The sequence below is a fragment of the Oncorhynchus nerka genome, linkage group LG2, assembly GCF_034236695.1.
Source record: "Oncorhynchus nerka isolate Pitt River linkage group LG2, Oner_Uvic_2.0, whole genome shotgun sequence".
Taxonomy (NCBI): Eukaryota; Metazoa; Chordata; class Actinopteri; order Salmoniformes; family Salmonidae; genus Oncorhynchus; species Oncorhynchus nerka.
In genome coordinates, this window is record NC_088397.1 from 85,998,255 (window position 1) to 86,024,151 (window position 25,897).

Below are 25,897 nucleotides of genomic sequence, written 5' to 3' on the forward strand. Positions count from 1 at the left end.
GGAATATGATCACATTTAAACACTTGTTGTAGTACCCTGAGAAGTCCTGACGGAGGTAACATGATCACATTTAAACACTTGTTGTAGTACCCTGAGAAGTCCTGACGGAGGGAACAAGATCAATATTAAACACGGAGAAAATACACAGAATATTACAAATGATCACATATTGGGCTTCACAGTTCAAAGGCTCCGGAACAGCTTCTACCTTTCTGCTTTTCTCCCCTACCGACAGTTGAAGTCGGAGGTTTACATACACTTGGTTGGAGTCATTAAACTCGTTTTTCAAACACTCCACAAATTTCTTGTTAACAAACTATAGTTTTTGCATGCCGGTTAGGACATCTATTTTTCTAACAATTGTTTACAGACAGATTATTTCACTTATAATTCACTGTATCACAATTCCAGTGGGTCAGAAGTTTACATTCACTAAGTCGACTGTGCCTTTAAACAGCTTGGAAATTCCAGAAAATGATGTCATGGCTTTAGAAGCTTCTGATTTACATCATTTTAAGTCAATTGGAGGTGTACCTGTGGATGTATTTCAAGGCCTACCTTCAAACTTAGTGCCTCTTCGCTTGAGATCATGGGAAAATCAAAAGAAATCAGCAAAGACCTCCACAAAAAAAATTGTAGACCTCCACAAGTCTGGTTCATCCTTGGGAGCAATTTCCAAACGCCTGAAGGTACCACCTTAATCTGTACAAACAATAGTACGCAAGTATAAACACATTGGGGCCATGCAGCCGTCATACCGCTCAGGAAGTAAACGCGTTCGGTCTCCCGGAGATTAATGTCATTTGGTGCGAAAAGTGCAAATCAATCCCAGAACAACAGCAAAGGACCTTGTGAAGATGCTGGAGGAAACAGGTACAAATGTATCTATATCCACAGTAAAACATGTCCTATATTGACATAACCTGAAAGGCTGCTCAGCAAGGAAGAAGCCACTGCTCCAAAACCGCCATAAAAAAGCCAGACTACGGTTTGCAACTGCACATGGAGACAAAGTTTGTACTTTTTGTAGAAATGTCCTCTGGTCTGATGAAACAAAAATAGAACTGTTTGGCCATAATGACCATTGTTATGTTAGGAGGAAAAAGGGGGAGGCTTGCAAGCCGAAGAACACCATCCCAACCGTGAAGCATGGGGGTGGCACCATCATGTTGTGGGGGTGCTTTGCTGCTGGAGGGACTGGTGCACTTCACAAAATAGAAGGGTAGGGAAAATTAGGAGTTAAAGCTTGGTCGCAAATGGGTCTTCCAAATGGACAATGACCCCAAGCATACATCCAAAGTTGTGGCAAAATGGCTTAAGGGCAACAAAGTCAAGGTATTTGAGTGGCCATCACAATGCCCTGACCTCAATCCTATAGAAGGATTGTGGGCAGAACTGAAAAAGCGTGTGCGAGCAAGGAGGCATACAAACCTGACTCAGTTACACCAGCTCTGTCAGGAGGAATGGGCCAAAATTCACCCAATTTATTGTGGGAAGCTTGTGGAAGGCTACCCAAAATGTTTGACCCAAGTTAAACAATTTAAAGGCAATGCTACCAAATACTAATTTAGTGTATGTAAACTTCTGACCCCCTGGGAATGTGATGAAAGAAATAAAAGCTGAAATAAATCATTCTCTCTACTATTATTCTGACATTTCACATTCTTAAACTTAAGTGGTGAACCTAACTGACCTAAAACAGGGAATTTTTACTGGGATTAAATGTCAGGAATTGTTGAAAAATGAGTTTAAATGTAGTTGGCTAAGGTGAATGTAAACTTCCGACTTCAACTGTATTTGTACATATTACCTCATTCAATCACCCCAACTACCTCACACCCCAGTACACTGACTCAGTACTCCTTGTATGTAGCCTGTATAAAGCTTCATTATTGTTATTTTATTGTGTTACTAGTTTCTTTTGATCTAATTGTTAATTGTCATACTTTAACTGCATTGTTGGGAAAGGGCTCGTATCAGCATTTCACAGTAAAGTCTACACTTGTTGTATTCGGCGCATGTGACAAATAATTTGTATTTTTTATTTTATTTGAAATAAGACTGGATTATCTGGATTTATCAACAAAACATTTTTTTTTACGATGTCCTCATGAAGGACATTATTGCAGAAAGTTTGAAAATGTGTGACACATACAATTGTAGGTTGCAGAAGTCCAAACTCATTTCATACTATCCCAGCTATTTGGATACTTTGTGTACTGCAAGAGAAAGCTGGTTTTGTTTGTAATGTCTTGCCTATTACATCTGGTACTGACCTGTTGTGTGGTGTTGAAGGGAGTTGAGCCTGTGATGGGGTTGGCTCCCTGGAAAATCCCAGATGAAATACTGTTACCTGGAAAACAACATTAAACCAACGTTAAAAACAGACTCACGTTGACAGATGTTGGACGTCTACTGAAAGTTGCAATGGAAAAATATGTTTATTGTTATTTTATCCCTTGAAAGAGATAAAACAATGCAAGACAGACAAAGGTAACTGAACAGAAATAGCAGACTTATCATTCGAGTATATCAGTCAATTGCCACTCATTTTGGGGCAACACAATAGAATTTGTAACTATGTATACTTCTACTGTGAGACAACATTGGCCCTAGAATGTTTTTTCAGAAATCCTGGTTGGAAGATTCACGGAATAAGAAGGGAATAAGCTGTGAAATCTGAAAGCCTCTGACCATAATGTTTGGAAAACATGAGAAAGGGGAAAGTTAGTGGACTTTTGAGCCCTAGTTGGCCTAACATATAGAGATATTGTCATAGAAAAAGAATCCTGCAGCAACAGGAATTTTACGTTTAGTCCATAATGTTGCTTGATCGGTGGTTAGATGAGGCTACATGTGCTATACCGTTAATATAACCATGTTTTAGTGCAGGTTTTCAGTGAATTTATGTATATCATGAAGCTCATCTTCATTTCCTGAGGCGCAGGAAAATTGTCAACAACAACATATTGAGCAAATGAAGATCCTACACCTGTATCATAATGTAATCAACTTAACACTTATCACTGAAGTAGCTTCACGACTTTAAAACACTGACTTGCCTCAACCCCTCCAGTGACAAGCCAGTCCTCAGGGAGTATTGATTGATGAGTCCCAACAACAACAATGCAGGCGGAGGAGCCCTGGTGCGCTACCTAGCTACTCCATCAGTGTTATCAACTCTGCTGAAGGAATGCTTTCCTCTGGGCTCTTTTCCCTGGCCACACTTGTTTGTTACCCCTCCATCCATCCATCCATCCATCCATCCACCCCAAGACTCAACGATAGATGAATGACTACCCAGAACCACCCGGGAGTCATCTAGGACCACACAACATAGTCTTCAAAGCAACAACAACACAAACCAGAAGCTTTCCAAATAAATAGTGGACTTTCTGGTTCTGATTTGGTTTCTCCTCTGTAGTGTAGTGTGTAGTGTAGTGTGTAGTGTAGTGTGTATGGTGTGTTTGTGTGTGTGTGTGTGTGTGTGTGTGTGTGTGTGTGTGTGTGTGTGTGTGTGTGGGAGGGAGGAAAGGTCTAGTGGTCTCGTACATGGAGTTGCCATGGGAGCTTGTGTCAAGTCACTCTAGATTGTGTTTACCTGTATTAAAAAAAATGACTTGACACAGCGTTTCCCCATGTATGACTTAACACAGCGTTTCCCCATGTATGACTTAACACAGCGTTTCCCCATGTATGACTTAACACAGCGTTTCCCCATGTATGACTTAACACAGCGTTTCCCCATGTATGACTTAACACAGCGTTTCCCCATGTATGACTTAACACAGCGTTTCCCCATGTATGACTTAACACAGCGTTTCCCCATGTATGACTTAACACAGCGTTTCCCCATGTATGACTTAACACAGCGTTTCCCCATGTATGACTTAACACAGCGTTTCCCCATGTATGACTTAACACAGCGTTTCCCCATGTATGACTTAACACAGCGTTTCCCCATGTATGACTTAACACAGCGTTTCCCCATGTATGACTTAACACAGCGTTTCCCCATGTATGACTTAACACAGCGTTTCCCCATGTATGACTTAACACAGCGTTTCCCCATGTATGACTTAACACAGCGTTATTAATCAGCTGTCATGATTTCAGACAGCTGGAATAACAGTGTTTCAGTCTTTCTTTCTGAAGGCAGCGGCAGCCATCGAAGCTGGAACAGACTATCATTTATTCCAAGCTTAAACTACAAATTACAGACCAAGACAAACACCATCCTCTTTGATGATGTATCAATGTGGATTCTAGAATCCTCTTCTGTCAACTGTTCAACTCGCCCAATAAGAAACGCTCATTTTTGTTTTTCATTGCAAAAGGTTTTGCTACGGTGTGTACTACAGTGGCCTTGCATCCCCTGTCAGTGGGTCCATGCAGTTCTTCCATTAGGCTCACAACATGCACCTTAACCTCTAGCCTCTGACGGAGCAGGGTCAATTTCACGCTGCTTTGAAATCCATCAAGTCCCACTGAGCCAAGCATGCTCTGGGCGCCAAATAACTGGGGAATGTGTGGAGCACAGACACACACATAGACACATGTACGCACTCACGCACGTGTGCAGACACACACACAAGCATACAAACGCACACATGGATGCACGTACACACACACACTTTCTTTGACTCTTTCTCTCTCTCTCTTAAACACCCACATGCCCCCTCACCATCACCCCCTCACGCACACACCCACATGCTGGTCTGAGCCCGGGCTGTGTGTTGTGGGTGTGGTGGGAGGAAGGGGGCTGACGCCAGGCACCCAGACCGCAGCTAATCGAGAACAGGTGTGGAGGAGGACAGACGGCACTGCTACGGACACCCACCTGGAAACGCCAGGACCTCACTCACTGGCCCGTAGTGATGGAGAGATCAGAGAGAGAAAGAAAGAGAGGGAGCGAGCGAGCGAGCGAGTGAAGGTATATGGACTGGCCATAGAAAAGAGGATATATCTCAGCAAGTGAGAGAGGCAGAGTGAGTGTGTGTGTGAGAGAGATAGAGAGAGAGAGAGAGAGAGAGAGAGAGGGGGAGATCAGAGAGAAATAGAGACAGAGAGGAGGAGGAGAGATCAGAGAGAAATAGAGACAGAGGGGAGGAGGAGAGATCAGACAGAAATAGAGAGATAGAGAGAAGAGGAGGAGAGATCAGAGAGAAATAGAGAGAGAGAGAGAGAGAGAGAGAGAGAGAGAGAGGGAGGAGAGATCAGAGAGAAATAGAGAGATAGGAGGAGGAGAGATCAGAGAGAAATAGAGAGAGATAGAGGAGGAGGAGAGATTAGAGAGAAATAAAGAGAGAGAGGAGGAGGAGAGATCAGAGAGAAATAGAGAGAGAGAGAGGCGGAGGAGAGATCAGAGAGAAATAGAGAGAGAGAGAGAGAGGAGGAGGAGAGATCAGAGAGAAATAAAGAGAGAGGAGGAGAGATCAGAGAGAAATAGAGAGAGAGGAGGAGGAGGAGAGATCAGAGAGAAATAGAGAAGAGAGAGAGGAGGAGGAGAGATCAGAGAGAAATAGAGAGAGAGAGAGAGGGAGGAGGAGAGATCAGAGAGAAATAAAGAGAGAGGAGGAGGAGAGATCAGAGAGAAATAGAGAGAGAGGAGGAGGAGGAGAGATCAGAGAGAAATAGAGAGAGAGAGAGAGGAGGAGGAGAGATTTGAGAGAAATAGAGAGAGAGAGAGAGGAGGAGGAGAGATCAGAGAGAAATAAAGGGAGAGGAGGAGGAGAGATCAGAGAGAAATAGAGAGATAGAGAGAAGAGGAGGAGAGATCATAAAGAAAGGACCAGAGAGAGGTGGAGAGATCAGAGGGAGTACTGACTGTGTGTGTGTGTGTGTGTGTGTGTGTGTGTGTGTGTGTGTGTGTGTGTGTGTGTGTGTGTGTGTGTGTGTGTGTGTGTGTGTGTGTGTGTGTGTGTGTGTGTGTGTGTGTGTGTGTGTGTGTGTGTGTGTGTGTGAGAGAAAGAGAGAGTGACTGACCGTGTGTAGAGTAGCCATAGAGAGCCTGGCTGGGGGGAGTGCTGCTGTAGTTTGAGTAGTTCAGGAGACTGTTCTGTCCTGGAGAGAGGCTAAGGCCATCCTCTGTCTTAATGTCTGCAGAGGAAACGACAGACATAATTATTATCCACACTAGATTCAGTTACTGACACTGGTCACACTGGGTTTTACAGAGAGGCATGCTGGAAAACTGGATCTAGTTTGAGGCCCTGGTGTAAATGCATGTGAGGAATGTGTTGCACACAGCCTGCAGGCCTCTAGTTTGAGGCCCTGGTGTAAATGCATGTGAGGAACCTCTTTAAGGAATACCTAGGATAGGATAAAGTAATCCTTCTCACCCCCCTCCCCCCCTTAAAAGATTTAGATGCACTATTGTAAAGTGGCTGTTCCACTGGATGTCATAAGGTGAATGCACCAATTTGTAAGTCGCTCTGGATAAGAGTGTCTGCTAAATGACTTAAATGTAAATGTAAATGTAGGAATGTGTTGCACACAGCCTGCAGGCCTCTAGTTTGAGGCCCTGGTGTAAATGCATGTGAGGAATGTGTTGCACACAGCCTGCAGGCCTCTAGTTTGAGGCCTTGGTGTAAATGCATGTGAGGAATGTGTTGCACACAGCCTGCAGGCCTCTAGTTTGAGGCCCTGGTGTAAATGCATGTGAGGGATGTGTTGCACACAGCCTGCAGGCCTCTAGTTTGAGGCCCTGGTGTAAATGCATGTGAGGGATGTGTTGCACACATTCTGCAGGCCTCTAGTTTGAGGCCCTGGTGTAAATGCATGTGAGGGATGTGTTGCACACATTCTGCAGGCCTCTAGTTTGAGGCCCTGGTGTAAATGCATGTGAGGGATGTGTTGCACACATTCTGCAGGCCTCTAGTTTGAGGCCCTGGTGTAAATGCATGTGAGGGATGTGTTGCACACATTCTGCAGGCCTCTAGTTTGAGGCCCTGGTGTAAATGCATGTGAGGGATGTGTTGCACACATTCTGCAGGCCTCTAGTTTGAGGCCCTGGTGTAAATGCATGTGAGGGATGTGTTGCACACATTCTGCAGGCCTCTAGTTTGAGGCCCTGGTGTAAATGCATGTGGAGTTGTTACACTTTTTGACTCATCACATTCGCTGCTGCTACTGTTTACTATCTATCCTGTTGCCTAGTCACTTCATCCCTACCTATATGTACATATGTACTGGTACACAGTGTACAGTATATAGCTGAGTTATTGTTACTCATTGTGTATTTATTCATTGTGTTATTATTATTATTTTATTTTAAGGGAAGTTATTATTTTTAATATTATTGATTATTTTGTATTTATATTTTCACTCTGCATTGTTGGGATGTAACTAAGCATTTCTCTGTTAGTTTAAGCATGTGACAAATCAAATGAAATACAATTTGATTCCTATTCACGATACCTATTCACGATATCTATTCACGATATCTATTCACGATATCTATTCACGATACCTATTCACGATATCTATTCACGATACCTATTCACGATACCTATTCACGATATCTATTCACGATACCTATTCACGATACCTATTCACGATATCTATTCACGATACCTATTCACGATATCTATTCACGATACCTATTCACGATATCTATTCACGATACCTATTCACGATATCTATTCACGATACCTATTCACGATATCTATTCACGATACCTATTCACGATACCTATTCACGATACCTATTCACGATATCTATTCACGATACCTATTCACGATACCTATTCACGATACCTATTCACGATATCTATTCACGATACCTATTCACGATACCTATTCACGATACCTATTCACGATTCCTATTCACGATACCTATTCACGATACCTATTCACGATACCTATTCACGATACCTATATTCACGATACCTATTCATGCTGCCTTAGAAGCTTTACAACTTTCAAGGTCCTATCTCCCCTCTTCACCCCCGTATTGAAGGAAATGTCTGTACTCACTGTAGGAGGGCATGCCGTAACCCTGGGCATGGTGAGTGTATGGTGGGTAGGGTCCCGCAGGCTGGAGGCCGGGGCTGTACTGGGGCTGTCCGTACGCCGACATGACAGCTCTCAGATCAGCTGATCTGGGAGGAGGAAGTAAAGTTGGTAAGCAACGTGGGGACTATATTTATTGTACAAATTGCCTAGTTTTTGAGAATGTTGGCTGCTGAGCTTATGCTATGCTATGCTTTGCTATGCTATTCTATGCTTTGCGATGCTATGCTTTGCTATGGTATGCTATGCTATTATTTGCGATGCTATGCTTTGCTATGCTATTCTATGATTTGTGATGCTATGCTTTGCAATGGTATGCTATGCTATGCTTTGCTATGGCATGCTATGCTCTGCGATGCTTTGCTATGGTATGCTATGCATTGCTATGCTGTGCTATGCCTAAGATGTCATCAACACTCACTTGCAGATAAAGTAAGAGTTTGATATGGAGTCTTAGAGGCCCTAGAGGGAAAAATACATGAGAGAACAGAGAAATGTATAAATACCAATATCAATTATATTTCATTGAGAAATTAGAATTGCAATAAATATGATGAGATATGATTTCACAGTGATATAAGGCTTTATAAAATTCCAATACTTAACCATAATACAATAGAATGAAATTTGATTGTAAGTTATATACGAGATCTGGGGCCTCATTTATAAAGGTGGGTTCTCACAAAAAATACTCTAAACCTTACGTGCAACTTTCCCCCACAAAGGATGGTATTGATTAGTTCTGAACTTGACGGGAAAGTGTGCGTATGTCCACGTAAATCTCAAACCAGCATGGGCACAACTTCCAGTGTCTGATCAATCGAATTGCAAGCAAATATTGTTATTTTGGGGGAAATGGAGGTGTTTGAGGCATGGGAATTATAATAATGGTAAGCTAATATGAACATTAAAACATTGGCCTAGTGATAAAGAAACCATGCATTTGCCGTTGGTAAATACAGTAGATTGCTTAGCAGCATATCATCTAATATATTTATTGAACTTTTATTATATACTGTAGATCTACATCTGAATCAAATTTGCAGGACATGTCTCTCCTTTTCTGAAATGACTGGGTTATTCTGTTACACAATGTCATGCCCTGACCATAGAGAGCCTGTTATTCTCTTGTTGGTTAGGTCGGGGTGTGACTAGGGTGGGTCATCTAGGTAATTATATATCTATGTTGGCCTGGTATGATTCCCAATCAGAGGCAGCTGTTTATCGTTGTCTCTGGTTGGGGATCATATTTAGGCAGCCATTTTCCCTTTTGTGCTTTGTGGGATCTTGACTATGGATGGTAGCCTGTTTGCAATATTATTAGCTTCAAGTTTAATTTTTCTTCTGTTTTGTTTGGTGCGTTTATCATTTATTAAACATGTGGAATTCTACACAATAGCCTTGGTCTACCCATTTCGAGGAGCGTGACACACAACAAATATGAGGCTACATTTTATCCATCGCTCATTCAATAGCCACACTTCCAATCTTTATCCATCTCTCATTCAATAACCAAGCATGCTACCATGTATCCATCTCTCATTCAATAACCAAGCATGCTACCATGTATCCATCTCTCATTCAATAACCAAGTATGCTACCATGTATCCATCTCTCATTCAATAACCAAGCATGCTACCATGTATCCATCTCTCATTCAATAACCAAGCATGCTACCATGTATCCATCTCTCATTCAATAACCAAGTATGCTACCATGTATCCATCTCTCATTCAATAACCAAGCATGCTACCATGTATCCATCTCTCATTCAATAACCAAGCACGCTACCATGTATCCATCTCTCATTCAATAACCAAGCATGCTACCATGTATCCATCTCTCATTCAATAACCAAGCATGCTACCATGTATCCATCTCTCATTCAATAACCAAGCATGCTACCATTTATCCATCTCTCATTCAATAACCAAGCATGCTACCATGTATCCATCTCTCATTCAATAACCAATCATGCTACCATTTATCCATCTCTCATTCAATAACCAAGCATGCTACCATGTATCCATCTCTCATTCAATAACCAAGCATGCTACCATGTATCCATCTCTCATTCAATAACCAAGTATGCTACCATGTATCCATCTCTCATTCAATAACCAAGCATGCTACCATGTATCCATCTCTCATTCAATAACCAAGCACGCTACCATGTATCCATCTCTCATTCAATAACCAAGCATGCTACCATGTATCCATCTCTCATTCAATAACCAAGCATGCTACCATGTATCCATCTCTCATTCAATAACCAAGCACGCTACCATGTATCCATCTCTCATTCAATAACCAAGCATGCTACCATGTATCCATCTCTCATTCAATAACCAAGCATGCTACCATGTATCCATCTCTCATTCAATAACCAAGCATGCTACCATTTATCCATCTCTCATTCAATAACCAAGCATGCTACCATGTATCCATCTCTCATTCAATAACCAAGCATGCTACCATTTATCCATCTCTCATTCAATAACCAAGCATGCTACCATGTATCCATCTCTCATTCAATAACCAAGCATGCTACCATTTATCCATCTCTCATTCAATAACCAAGCATGCTACCATGTATCCATCTCTCATTCAATAACCAAGCATGCTACCATGTATCCATCTCTCATTCAATAACCAAGCATGCTACCATGTATCCATCTCTCATTCAATAACCAAGCATGCTACCATGTATCCATCTCTCATTCAATAACCAAGCATGCTACCATGTATCCATCTCTCATTCAATAACCATGCTACCATTTATCCATCTCTCATTCAATAACCAAGCATGCTACCATGTATCCATCTCTCATTCAATAACCAAGCATGCTACCATGTATCCATCTCTCATTCAATAACCAAGCATGCTACTATTTATCCATCTCTCATTCAATAACCAAGCATGCTACCATGTATCCATCTCTCATTCAATAGCCACACTTCCAATCTTTATCCATCTCTCATTCAATAACCAAGCATGCTACCATTTATCCATCTCTCATTCAATAGCCAAGCATGCTACCATGTATCCATCTCTCATTCAATAACCAAGCATGCTACCATGTATCCATCTCTCATTCTATAGCCACACCTCCAATCTTTATCCATCTCTCATTCAATAACCAAGCATGCTACCATTTATCCATCTCTCATTCAATAGCCAAGCATGCTACCATTTATCCATCTCTCATTCAATAGCCAAGCATGCTACCATTTATCCATCTCTCATTCAATAGCCAAGCATGCTACCATTTATCCATCTCTCATTCAAATAGCCAAGCATGCTACCATTTATCCATCTCTCATTCAATAGCCACACTTCCAATCTTTATCCATCTCTCATTCAATAACCAAGCATGCTACCATTTATCCATCTCTCATTCAATAGCCAAGCATGCTACCATTTATCCATCTCTCATTCAAATAGCCAAGCATGCTACCATTTATCCATCTCTCATTCAATAGCCAACAATGCTACCATTTATCCATCTCTCATTCAAATAGCCAACCATGCTACAAGCATGCTACCATTTATCCATCTCTCATCCAATAGCCAAGCATGCTACCATTTATCCATCTCTCATTCAATAGCCAAGCATGCTACCATTTATCCATCTCTCATTCAAATAGCCAAGCATGCTACCATGTATCCATCTCTCATTCAAATAGCCAAGCAGGCTACAAGCATGCTACCATTTATCCATCTCTCATTCAAATAGCCAAGCATTCTACAAGCATGCTACCATTTATCAATCTCTCATTCAATAGCCACGCATGCTACCATTTATCCATATCTCATTCAATTGCCAAGCATGCTACCATTTATCCATCTCTCATTCAATAGCCAAGCATGCTACCATTTATCCATCTCTCATTCAAATAGCCAAGCATGCTACCATTTATCCATCACTCATTCAATAGCCAAGCATGCTACCATTTATCCATCTCTCATTCAATAGCCAAGCCTGCTACCATGTATCCATCTCTCATTCAAATACCCAAGCATGCTACAAGCATGCTACCATTTATCCATCTCTCATTCAAATAGCCAAGCATGCTACAAGCATGCTACCATTTATCCATCTCTCATTCAAATAGCCAAGCATGCTACAAGCATGCTACCATTTAACCATCTCTCAATCAAATAGCCAAGCATGCTACAAGCATGCTACCATGTATCCATCTCTCATTCAAATAGCCAAGCATGCTACAAGCATGCTACCATTTATCCATCTCTCATTCAAATAGCCAAGCATGCTACAAGCATGCTACCATTTATCCATCTCTCATTCAAATAGCCAAGCATGATACAAGCATGCTACCATTTATCCATCTCTCATTCAAATAGCCAAGCATGCTACAAGCATGCTACCATTTATCCATCACTCATTCAAATAGCCAACCATGCTTGAAAGTAAATAGACCGGTAGCCTTGATAGTCTGTGACAGTCTGGATAGGCTACATTATTTGCTGTGCGATTGAAGCGAGACATCATGGCCTAACTTATTTAATCTCAGAGCCTATACCAAGGCATGAGATAGAAACATAATCATCTATTGATAAATTAAATATTGACCAAGAATTTGTCTTTTGCATAGAAGTGTGGGATATAGCATTTACTTTTAAATTGCTTGAAAAAACAATGCGTTTTTTATTTTTTTTAAAGATTTACAAATTCTGCCCTCACCTCTACAGAAATGTAATCAAATTTGCTTTTGCGATTTCTTTTAGTAACTATCATGGCCCAGTTCCAACATCTCCAAATCATTCAGCAAATGATGACATTTTTATTACCATAAAATGTGGATGGAGGGTGTTTTCCAGGCAGGGTTTTAGCGCTAGTTCGCGAGCCCACAAATATACTGTAGTATGGCTCTGATTTATCAATGAAAACATGCATATATTTTGCGTGCAACAGTTTGATAAATCCCAATCATTTGCTGCGCACGGAAATGTTATAATGTCCACGTATTGAGAATTGAGTAAGACATTTACGAACGGTTGATAAATGAGGCCCCTGTTGTTTCTTCAAGGGAAAATATATGTTGTAAATGTCTTCACTGTTACTTGACTCTGGAGAGAGTGTTTTCTTCCCTGGTAAGACACAGTCACTCAAGGTCCTCGCCGTCAGCTTTCCTGTGAAAACAATAGTGAATAAGCATCAGAAGTATGTAGGGGATTGACAGATAGCAACATGCCTCGGGCACTGACTTGCTTGGAAGTTTGAACAGAACTCATATTTCGGTGAAAAGAGGGAGTGGATAATTAACCTACTCGGAATGTTAACAAAGTGATTTGGGTTTTGGAATGAATGGAGTTCCTGACAGACAGAGAGACAGACGGACAGACAGACATGCTACAAGTCGAAGAAAGGTTTATATAAGGATGCACCATTAGTGATGCCACTGTCAAATGCCTGCTGTAGTTTCTTCTTCCTCGGCAGTCAGAATGGCTGTTTGTTGGTAAGAACTTGACAGATTCCATAGTTTCCTGGGAAAGCACTGAAGAATGCCCCACTTCTCTGCTTATCTCTGTCTCGGCACCTTTTTGGCACCCGTACTGTACTACATCACATCAACATGACTTGGGAGAAGTAAACTAGGCCAAGTTAACCGCGTAATCACACAGAACAGAGTTGTTTGTGACCTAGAAGCACATATAAACTATAAAGTCAACTCAGGCATACTGTAACATTGATGTGAAATGCCAATAAACACGAAGCACCAATATATCCAGACTCAGTTCAGCAGAATCATGCATTGCAATTATTGCATAACCCTTAATATACATGTGCAATAAACTAAGACAATTAGACAAGCATTAAAATGGCTTCCAATAGATGAGAATGAGAGTCTGTGAGAGAGCAAAGGAGAGACAGAGAATGAGAGAGAGGGCAGGGAGAAAGAGAGAGAGAGATAAATAGAGTGATAAGAGAGAGAGATCGAGAGAGGTAGAGAGACAGAAAGAGAGCGATAGAGAGAGAGAGAGAGAAAAAGAATGAGAGAGAAAGGAGGAAGTCAAAGGTCAGTGGATCAGGGGTCACAAGGTCAATACCAACATTCATCATTCCAAACACAGGAAGTTGTCCCTGGAGTGTATCTCTTTCTACTCAGTAGACCCCAAGACCTACTGTTACTCTCTCTCTCACCCTCTCCCTCTCTCTCTCCCTCTCCCTCTCTCTGTCTCTCTCTCCCTCTCTCTCTCACCCTCGCTCTCCCTCTCTCTCTCTCTCTCTCTCTCACCCTCTCTCTCTCTCTCTCTCTCCCTCTCTCTCCCTCTCTCTCTCTCTCACCCTCTCCCTCTCTCTCTCTCTCACCCTCTCTCTCTCTCTCCCTCTCTCTCTCTCCCTCGCTCTCTCTCTCTCTTTGTCTCTCTCTCGCTCTCTCTCTGTCTTTTTATCTATCAATCGCTTTCTCGCTCTCTTTTTATTTCTCTTTTCTCTATTTTGTCTCTCTCTCTACCTCTTTCAGACTACTGTTCAATGAGAATCTCAAAAGGGGACATAACCAAAACAAACCATATGCTGACCATGTACTCTGTGTTTCTAACAACTGCTCAATCAAAACCAGTATCCAGGTTTCCTTGGTAAGAAAAACAAACAGATAAACAGAGTCTCAAACAAAAAGAAACGCACTGCATATTCATTTGAACAGGATCTCATCTTGTGGCTCAAGAAGATTGAATGACCTAACTTCAACATGTGATGAAATGCTAACTTCATGACAGAGTAGCTCCAACGTGTCGTCAGTCATTCTCCTGCATGTATTTGACATACTATGCGACTGTAAATATAACAGAACGCTGGTCACTTTTCCCCTCAAGTTTCATACCTACTTTACAGTGGCTTAAAAAGGGTTTATTTACATAGCAATTACATACGCTGACACATATCCATGTAGACACATACATTTGAAGTCGGAGGTTTACATACACCTTAGCCAAATATATTTAAACTCAGTTTTCACAATTCCTGACATTTAATCCTAGTAAAAAAGTCCCTGTCTTAGGTCAGTTAGGATCACCACTTTATTTTAACAATGTGAAATGTCAGAATAATAGTAGAGGGAGTGATTTATTTCAGGTTTTATTTCTTTCACCACATTCCCAGTGGGTCAGAAGTTTACATACACTCAATTCATATTTTGTAGCATTGCTTTTAAATTGTTTAACTTGGGTCAAACATTTTGGGTAGCCTTCCACAAGCTTCCCACAATAAGTTGGGTGAATTTTGGCCCATTCCTCCTGACAGAGCTGGTGTAACTGAGTCAGGTTTGTAGGCCTCTTTACTCGCACATGCATTTTCAGTTCTGCCCATACATTTTCTATAGGATTGAGGTCAGGGCATTGTGATGGCCACTCCAATATCTTGACTTTGTTGTCTTTAAGCCATTTTGCCACAACTTTGGAAGTATGCTTGGGGTCATTGTCCATTTGGAAGACTCATTTGCAACCAAGCTTTAACTTCCTGACTGATGTCTTGAGATGTTGCTTCAATATATCCACATACTTTTCCTGCCTCATGATGCCATCTATTTTGTGAAGTGCACCAGTCCCTACTGCAGCAAAGCCCCCCACAACATGATGCTGCCACCCCCGTGCTTCACGGTTGGGATGGTGTTCTTCGGCTTGCAAACCTCCCCCTTTTTCCTCCAAACATAACGATGGTCATTATGGCCAAACAGTTCTATTTTTATTTCATCAGATCAGAGGACATTTGTCCAAAAAGTATGATCTTTGTCCCCATTTGCAGTAGTCTGGCTTTTTAAATCGCGGTTTTGGAGCAGTGGCTTTCTTCCTTGCTGAGTGGCCTTTCAGGTTATGTTGATGTAGGGCTCGTTTTACTGTGGATATAGATACTCTTGTACCGGTTTCCTCCAGCACAAGGTCCTTTGCTGTTGTTCTGGGATTGATTTGCACTTTTCGCACCAAAGTACGTTCATCTCTAGGAGAACGCGTCTCCTTCCTGAGCGGTATGACGGCTGCGTGGTCCCATGGTGTTTATACTTGCATACTATTGTTTGTACAGATGAACGTGGTACCTTCAGGCGTTTGGAAATGGCTCCCAAGAATGAACCAGACTTGTGGAAGTCTACAATTTTTTTATGAGGTCTTGGCTGATTTCTTTTGATTTTCCCATGATGTCAAGCGAAGAGGCACTGAGTTTGAAGGTAGGCCTTGAAATACATCCACAAGTACACCTCCAATTGACTCAAATTATGTCAATTAGCCTATCAGAAGCTTCTAAAGCCATAACATCATTTTCTGGAATTTTCCAAGTTGTTTAAAGGCACAATCATTTTAGTGTATGTAAACTTCTGTCCCACTGGTATTGTGATACAGTGAATTATAAGTGAAACAATCTGTCTGCAAACAATTGTTGGAAAAATGACTTGTGTCATGCACAAAGTAGATGTCATAACCGACTTGCCAAAACTATAGTTTGTTAACAAGAAATTTGTGGAGTGGTTGAAAAACAAGTTTTAATGACTCCAACCTAAGTGTTTGGAAACTTCTGACTTCAACTGTATCCCAATTGGTACATAGGACTAAGAACTGTTCAACCGGTTTGTGGTCATTGAGTTAATAGACTTTCAATTGGTCAAGAAATTCAACACAATAGTGCTATTGTACTGACAAGTCCATGAGCAAATGTGTGTTTGTTTTCAACTTTCAACATAAGTAAATAGTCCTGACAAGGCAATTGCTGTGCCAATTGAGCGTCTTACAAACACAAAATAAGGTGTGAACCACTTCTCAGATTTACATGAGAATAAGTAATGGTTGAGAGAGAGTAAGGTTGACAGTAAGAGAGAGTAAGGTTGACAGTAACAGAGAGTAAGGTTGAGAGTAAGGGAGAGAAAGGTTGACAGTAAGAGAGAGTATGGTTGAAAGTAAGGGAGAGTAAGGTTGAGAGTAAGAGACAGTAAGGGAGAGGAAGGTTGACAGTAAGTTTGACAGTAAGAGAGAGTAAGCCTGACAGTAAGGGAGAGCACGGTTGACAGTAAAGGAGAGTAAGGTTGACAGTAAGGTTGACAGTAAGAGAGAGTAAGGTTGACAGTAAGGGAGAGGAAGGTTGACAGGCTGAGGAAGGTTGACAGTAAGGTTGAGTGTAAGAGAGAGCAAGGGAGAGTAAGGTTGACAGTAAGGTTGACAGTTAGAGAGAGTAAGGTTGACAGTAAGGGAGAGTAAGGTTGACAGTAAGAGAGAGAGTAAGATTGACAGTAAGGGAGAGGAAGGTTGACTAAGGTTGACAGTAAGAGAGAGTAAGGTTGACAGTAAGGTTGAGAGTAAGAGAGAGTAAAGTTGATAGTAAGTTTGACAGTAAGGTTAAGAGTAATATAGAGTAAAGTTGAGAGTAAGGTTGACAGTAAGGGAGAGGAAGGTTGACAGTAAGATTGACAGTAAGGGAGAGTAAGTTTGACAGTAAGGTTGAGAGTAATAGAGAGTAAAGTTGAGAGTAAGGTTGACAGCAAGTTTGACAGTAAGGTTGAGAGTAAGGTTGACAGTAAGTTTGACAGTAAGGTTGAGAGTAAGGTTGACAGTAAGGTTGACAGTAAGGTTGAGAGTAAGAGAGAGTAAAGTTGAGAGTAAGGTTGACAGTAAGGTTGAGAGTAAGAGAGTAAAGTTGAGAGTAAGGTTGACAGCAAGTTTGACAGTAAGGTTGAGAGTAAGGTTGACAGTAAGTTTGACAGTAAAGTTGAGAGTAAGGTTGACAGTAAGGTTGAGAGTAAGAGAGAGTAAAGTTGAGAGTAAGGTTGACAGTAAGGTTGAGAGTAAGAGAGAGTAAAGTTGAGAGTAAGGTTGACAGCAAGTTTGACAGTAAGGTTGAGAGTAAGGTTGACAGTAAGTTTGACAGTAAGGTTGAGAGTAAGAGAGAGTAAAGTTGAGAGTAAGGTTGACAGTAAGGTTGAGAGTAAGAGAGAGTAAAGTTGAGAGTAAGGTTGACAGCAAGTTTGACAGTAAGTTGAGAGTAAGGTTGAGAGTAAGGTTGACAGTAAGTTTGACAGTAAAGTTGAGAGTAAGGTTGACAGTAAGGTTGACAGTAAGGTTGAGAGTAAGAGAGAGTAAAGTTGAGAGTAAAGTTGACAGTAAGGTTGAGAGTAAGAGAGAGTAAAGTTGAGAGTACGGGTTCGTCATGGTTGAAGGAAAAAGGTAACAGCTCTTTCTACCCCTCTGATGTTGACAGTGTGCTCTGTGCCTTCAGGGCACCTCAATCTGCTCATGCAGAACCCTACTGCCTGACCTGTGTCCTCAACACTGACATCAGACTGACAGAGACAGAGGAGAGACATGACAGATAGGCGCAAGAGGGATATTAGCAACTGCAACAGAGAAAGAGAGGGGGATTGAGAGAAAGGGGGAGGGATGGAGGGATTGCGAGAAAGAGAGAGAGGGGAAAAGAGAACTCTTTAACTAGAACATTTGAAAGAGGATGAGAGTTAGGTTGTGAAGTCAAATGTTGAATAGGAGACATGACAAACAAAAGTCCGTCTGTACATCTACAGCTCTCCAAAATTAGTGGATTAGCCATAAAACCTGACTCCTGAGAATCCGGTCCTCTTATGTGTCAGTCACAAGCCATTTCAATTAACAACAATTCTTTTGACAGATACATTGCACATAATGATGAATCACATGTTATGGCAACTCCAGCTGACGCAGCCGACCTCCCAGCTTCTCCAAACACGGCGACGTGAGTCATTGCAGCACGGGCTGTTTTCATAGTAAATAATAGTATTCCTACTGTGGAGGGGCCAAAGGACTCGAAAAACCACTTATATTCCTGTTTTAATGACCGAAAGGGAAACATAAACACGGTCGGACATTAAAAGTGTCGGGGAGCCGGGGCGACGTATAGGCAGTCAGCAGTGTGACGTCAGTGGACAGCCGCACGGTCGGACATTAAAAGTGTCGGGGAGCCGGGGCGACGTATAGGCAGTCAGCAGTGTGACGTCAGTGGACAGCCGCACGGTCAGACATTAAAAGTGTCGGGGAGCCGGGGCGACGTATAGGCAGTCAGCAGTGTGACGTCAGTGGACAGCCGCAAGGTCGGATGGACACACTGGAGCAAAATATTAAAAACGGTGCCGCTTTAGTTTACAGCCCCGTTTCACCTGGTATCTTCCTGGTATTTACTGAGAAGGTAGGTGGTAACAATGTGTACTTTCTGGTGCTTCAAATAAATCAACATCATTTGTATCCATCTACCTGGTAGCAAATGGTTCATAATGGTACTTGTATGAATTGAATTCTTAATAAATCAACATCATTTGTATCAATCTACCTGGTAGCAAATGGTTCATAATGGTACTTGTATGAATTGAATTCTTAAAACCTAATTAGAGCCGGCTAAGTTATTATTATCTAATATTGTGTCATATCATTTCTCAATAAATATCAACTAAACAATCGACATGAAATAATAACCGGAAACGAAAAGCCTCACCAGCGAATCACAAGGCCACATCTGACCTCTCCCAGTCAGCTGACACATAAGAGTAATCCCACCACACCATACAAGGAAAACCCACTTGTTGACTCACGGCTGTACAAAGGCGATATAACACTAAGCGGTATGCACTATGAGGCAGACCGACCACGGCAGCGGGGAACTGAACATGGGAACCAGGAGCGCCCAGTCCGAGCCCCTGGACTTCCCCTCTCGTCCCTGTGATGCGCAGGGCGCTTCCTGGTAGAGTCCAGCGGAGCCCAGCGACGGAGCCAAAGGGCATGGGAACACAGGGAGATCTGTCCGGTTCCAGTTGAAACCCAAGCTAAAACAAACCTCAACAGGGCCATGGCCCCATCGGCCTCAGTCGGCCTCGGTTCACCTGCAGACTTTTGCAAGAGCTGGCTTTTTTTCACGGGTATCGGATTCTGCAGTACTGTAGGACATGTTGCATCATACATATATATCTCTCTCTGAGGTTTGGAATGACAATGGTTGGATGTTTTTCTTTGCCTGATTAAATGATAGTGTGTCTTCTTTTGTTTAAAAAATGTCTGTCTATGTACAGTGTTAGGTACTGTACTTACAATACTATAATGCATGTAGTCTACTCTGAAAAACCTGTGTGTGTTTCTACGCACATGTGTCGTCTGTGCGTCTATGTGTGATGGATGACAGGCAAGTTGCACAATGGCAATGACCTCTAAATGAGCTGACCTCTCCCTGCAACATAACGGCTGCATGTGACATGCATTACGGTGACTGACTACCTCATAATGACACCATATGGACCTCCACTTGGAACCCTAAGTTCTGCCCCAATGACTGCCTGGGGGGACTGAATACACTGTCGCACACAGACAGACCCCCTGCTCTCTCCTCAACAAAGGCTCCTGAACAAGACTTCAGTATTGCAGTCCTGACATGACTCCCTGCTGGAAGTTCGTGCCATCTGCTAGTGATGTCCTCTATGACCTTCTTCCGGCCCTTTGGCACAGAACTACAGCGCAGTTAGACAGAAGAAACACTGAGGACAGTACAGAACATTAAAGAGATAGGCCTACGTGAAAACAGATCTTGTAATACGTCAATTGTGCAGAATCTAGGTAGTCTGCAGTACATTAGGGAGGAACTAGGCATACATACCTAACTAGAGGCATGTACAAGCCATAAAGTAATGTTCAGCAGAGACGACACAACCACAGAGAGTTTACAAAGTGGACAGTCAAGTCACTGTATTGTCATTGAAACACCACATAAAACTCTGTCATAAACCAACAATCCCCTCAACCTCTGCATAGCCAAACCACATAGAGACTAGAATAGAAGAGAATACCACCGTTATTGTCCACACAAGGCAACTTTCCACATGGACACTCAAGTTTAAATTCTGTGGACACACACACACAGACGCACTCACTCACACACACGCACTCGCTCGCACGCACGCACACACACACACACACACACACACACACACACACACACACACACACACACACACACACACACACACACACACACACACACACACACACACACACACACACGCTCACTGGGCCTGTCCCCACACAGAGCCTGCGGCTTCACCCTGTCTGCAGCCTTTGAACCGCATGGCTCGTAAATAAGGCTGGCTGCCACACTGTGTGTGTGTGTGTGTGTGTGTGTGTGTGTGTGTGTGTGTGTGTGTGTGTGTGTGTGTGTGTGACAGAGACTGGGAGCAGATGTGAGAGGTTGATTACAGTCCAGTAATGGGCTCCTGAGAGCAAGGACTCCTACACAGGGATGACCTCAGAGCCCAGGGATTTCATTAACACTAAAACACTGGACACACACACACACACTGAGAGAACACGAGCCCCCCTAAAGTTGGGAGTGGAGGAGGTAGCCCCTAGATACTGACCTTGGGTCAGTTTTATTTCCCCTACCAACGGTTCAGGTTAGGATTTGAGGAGGGGAAGCTGATCCTAGAGCTGTAGCTAGGAAAAACTTTCTCCTAGTTTCTCCTAGTTCTCCTAGTTTCCCCAGTCCTAATCCCTGTTCCTAGGATTCAATTCAAAATAACCTGAATCATTGTAATTTTCCCCCCCAGGTGAGTTGTTAAGAAGTCATTGACATTATTTTACTATTACAACTTGGTTGATCAAGAAGTGAACATTCTTCAAAAAAGTGGCCAGGGAATCTTAGCCAGTGTAATTAGTAAGTCTGCTTTGAGACAGGCGTTATTTTTTGGTGTGGGTGAATACATTCAGAAAGATGAAAGTGTCTTAATGTCAGTAATGTCCTGGTTTTTATTGATTCATGTGTTTGTTGATTGATATGATCAGGACAAGCTCAGGGACTGAATACACCAATCAAAAAACACATATAGGCATCCATCCATATGGCTCAGGATCATCTCCTGTTTTGGCAAACCCGCTCTACATGACCACATATACAGCTGGGCGGAGCATGACAAGGCAGGCTAAATGTGTGAGGAATCCAAGGCTGCGTTTAGACAGGATGCTCTCTTTTGCACAATTATTGGCCAAAGAGCTGATCTGATTGGTCAAAAGACCAGTTAGTTGGAAAATATCAGAATTGGACTGCCTGTGTAAACAAAGCCAAAGATTCCTAAGTGAAGCATATATCTAGACTCACAAAGAACATGAAACGCACCAATAATATTGAAAGTGTTTAGTGGAATAATCTAGAAATAGTTCAAGTAATGAACCCATCGATTAATGTTACTCAGTTAAAACAAGCTGCAATTAGGCTCTGCTCCGTTGTTAATTAAAAACAACAAATTAACCAATTAAATCCAATGTAACAATCAAATGAAAAGAGAAAATGGCAATTTTCTCACAGTTCCTCCCTCTAGTACCTGTTGCTACTTGGTGTGTGTGTGTGTGTGTGTGTGTGTGTGTGTGTGTGTGTGTGTGTGTGTGTGTGTGTGTGTGTGTGTGCATGAGCGTGCGTGCATGTGTAACACTAGCTGAGAGACTTGGTGGCCTTTTCTTTTCCACTTGACGGAGTCTGAGCAACAAACCTGCTTTTATGCCAGCTGCACCCCCCTTACCCCCTGTAATCGAGCCCCCTTTCATTCAATCACGCTACCATGGCTCTCTTGGTGTCTGTCTCTCCTTCTCTCTCTTGCAATCAACCTACCCCTAATGTACCCCATTCTAAAACAGCCCCCCCTACCATCAGAGCCTCTCTTGCCCAGAATCAGTGCCCCAGGAAAGGGTCAGGGAGAGGGACAGCTTGCAGACCTCCCGGAAGCCTCCTTAAAACGGGTATGGGCCAAAGCTGTGGGTGACCCCAGTCAGATGGTGGTCTGCTCCCAGGTAAAACATCTGGTCTACTGATGGAAAGGGACGGGAGGGGAGTGGTGGTCACACACACACAGGCACACAAATACAGTCAGGCATATATGCATGCTTAAAAGCAGGGAAGCAGGCAGGCACGTAGGTACACAAACACACACACACGCACACACACACACACACTGAGCCGGTCTCTTTGTTAGTCATTTGGACAAAAAGTTCTGCCATCCACCCTTTCCCCTCCATCTACACAGTTGATGACAACGCCCGCCCTAGTTGGTAGCAGCTGTCCAGAGCTACCCAGCACACACACACACACACACACACACACACTGGTACGAAGCATACAGCCATTACCCAAAGACATGTCAGCATTAGTGCCTGGCTGAATGATCTACCTGTAGTTTCTTTGACGTGGCAGAACATGACCACATTAGGAGTAGCATTAGGAGTAACTGCACATTGTAACTGATCATAGTAACTGCACATAGTAACTGCCCATAGTAACTGATCATAGTAACTGCACATTGTAACTGCTCATAGTAACTGCTCATAGTAACTGCGCATTGTAACTGCTCATAGTAACTCATCATAGTAACTGCACATTGTAACTGCTCATAGTAACTGCACATTGTAACTGCTCATAGTAACTGCTAATTGGGGAAAATTCATTAGTTTCATTTTAAAATCTGAATGTGCCAAATCCCATGGTAAACAGTCCATTGAAACTCAATGTAATAACACAGATGTCAACGACAGCTATTTGAACTAATCATGTATAATATTGTATTGAATATGTTATGTTAGCTAGGTGTCAATGACAGCTATATGAACAAATCATGTATACTATTGTATATAACATTGTATGTTAGCTAGGTGTCAATGACAGCTATATAAACTAATCATATATACTATTGTATATAATACTGTATGTTAACTAGGTCAAAATGTATGATGCAGAGTAGAATTTGTGAATATCCTCAATTCCGGAGCTTCATTCTATTGGAAATTGTGAAATAGTAAAGGTACAGTACCTAGCTACACAATAGCAGTGGGAGCTGGTTGAACGCAACAGCATGGTTTTTTTGTGTGTGTGTGTGTGTGTGTGTGTGTGTGTGTGTGTGTGTGTATGTTTGGTCGTGTGTGAATGCCTCCATGTGTGCAGCTCTAAATGAAATAAAGAGTGTGGCGATAGCCAGAGGGACAGCTGTTGTCTGCTGACAGACCAGGGGTTTAGCTGGGAGAGGACACACACACTTGAGAGTTGGAACGCCGCAGGCCTCCCAGGGTGCTCCCTAGGGTTTAAAAGAATTGTATGTGTCTGTGTGTGTGTGTGTGTGTGTGTGTGTGTGTGTGTGTGTGTGTGTGTGTGTGTGTGTGTAGGTGGATAGTGTTACCCGAAGCCTCTTCACAAACTGGTCAAGCAGAGCCAATGAGACCCACCATCTCCCTCAAATCTCCCTTTCTTCATTTCAGAATATTCACTCAGTGTTCCCCTCCTTACACTCCCCATATTCACTCAGTGTTCCCTCCTCACACTCCACATATTCAATCAGAGTTTTCCCGCCTCACACTCCCCATATTCACTCAGTGTTCCCCTCCTCACACTCCCCATATTCACTCAGTGTTCCACTCCTTACACTCCCCATATTCACTCAGTGTTCCCCTCCTCACACTCCCCATATTCACTCAGTGTTCCCCTCCTTACACTCCCCATATTCACTCAGTGTTCCACTCCTCACACTCCCCATATTCACTCAGAGTTCCCCTCCTCACACTCCACATATTCACTCAGTGTTCCCCTCCTCACACTCCCCATATTCACTCAGTGTTCCACTCCTTCCACTCCCCATATTCACTCAGTGTTCCCCTCCTTACACTCCCCATATTCACTCAGTGTTCCCCTCCTCACACTCCCCATATTCACTCAGTGTTCCCCTCCTCACACTCCCCATATTCACTCAGTGTTCCCCTCCTCACACTCCCCATATTCACTCAGTGTTCCACTCCTTTCCCCATATTCTCAGTGTTCCCCTCCTTACACTCCCCATATTCACTCAGTGTTCCCCTCCTCACACTCCCCATATTCACTCAGTGTTCCCCTCCTCACACTCCCCATATTCACTCAGTGTTCCCCTCCTCACACTCCCCATATTCACTCAGTGTTCCCCTCCTCACACTCCCCATATTCACTCAGTGTTCCCCTCCTCACACTCCCCATATTCACTCAGTGTTCCCCTCCTCACACTCCCCATATTCACTCAGTGTTCCCCTCCTCACACTCTCCATATTCACTCAGAGTTCCCCTCCTCACACTCTCCATATTCACTCAGTGTTCCCCTCCTCACACTCCCCATATTCACTCAGTGTTCCCCTCCTCACACTCTCCATATTCACTCAGTGTTCCCCTCCTCACACTCTCCATATTCACTCAGTGTTCCCCTCCTCACACTCCCCATATTCACTCAGTGTTCCCCTCCTCACACTCTCCATATTCACTCAGTGTTCCCCTCCTCACACTCCCCATATTCACTCAGTGTTCCCCTCCTCACACTCTCCATATTCACTCAGTGTTCCCCTCCTCACACTCCCCATATTCACTCAGTGTTCCCCTCCTCACACTACCCATATTCATCCCACACAATAGACCCATTGATCTTGGCAATCACGGATTACAGTCTGCCTGTATTGTGTTCGCCTCTCTCTCTCTAAAGCCTGAATTAAATGATAATTGTAGGGTTTATTGGGTAAAGGGTAGCTGCAGAGACACGGTGAGACACCCGAGGTATGATGTTTTGATAACTATGAGATTATAGTAACATATTATAAGGGAATCGTAAATGCTTATGATAAGTTTTATAACACATTATAAATGCATCACCGGGTGTTATAATTTTTTTAAGTAAAATGTTACTAAGGTTTTAAATCAAAAGAGTGAAGTTTCTGAGAGGTATTTTAAAGGAGAACACTTAGTTTGTTGTATACATTTCTATTTTATTTGCTCATTAAGATTGAAATAGTTATATTTAAAACCCAAGAAACAAAAACATATATATATCTTTTTTTAAGCTATTCTTGTTTTAATTATTCATTGTGAAATCTAAAACAAGTG

The 25,897-nt window shown here is 42.5% G+C and overlaps 1 protein-coding gene across 2 annotated transcripts in view; it reads right to left on the bottom strand.

Moving 5' to 3' along the window:
• LOC115144076 (eyes absent homolog 2-like) overlaps nt 1-25,897 on the bottom strand; it is a 73,218-nt gene that overhangs the window by 31,714 nt on the left and 15,607 nt on the right. The window contains exons 2-6 of one of the 2 annotated variants that reach the window (XM_065004125.1): nt 13,099-13,167; nt 8,434-8,474; nt 7,977-8,101; nt 5,986-6,099; nt 2,277-2,353 (exon numbers count right to left, since the gene is read on the bottom strand). In XM_065004125.1, coding sequence (XP_064860197.1) covers nt 2,277-2,353; nt 5,986-6,099; nt 7,977-8,079 — 294 coding nt within the window. In that variant the 5' untranslated portion in view covers nt 8,080-8,101; nt 8,434-8,474; nt 13,099-13,167. Of the gene's footprint in view, nt 1-2,276; nt 2,354-5,985; nt 6,100-7,976; nt 8,102-8,433; nt 8,475-13,030; nt 13,168-25,897 lie in introns of both variants that reach the window. The other variant, XM_065004122.1, reaches the window with a different exon arrangement.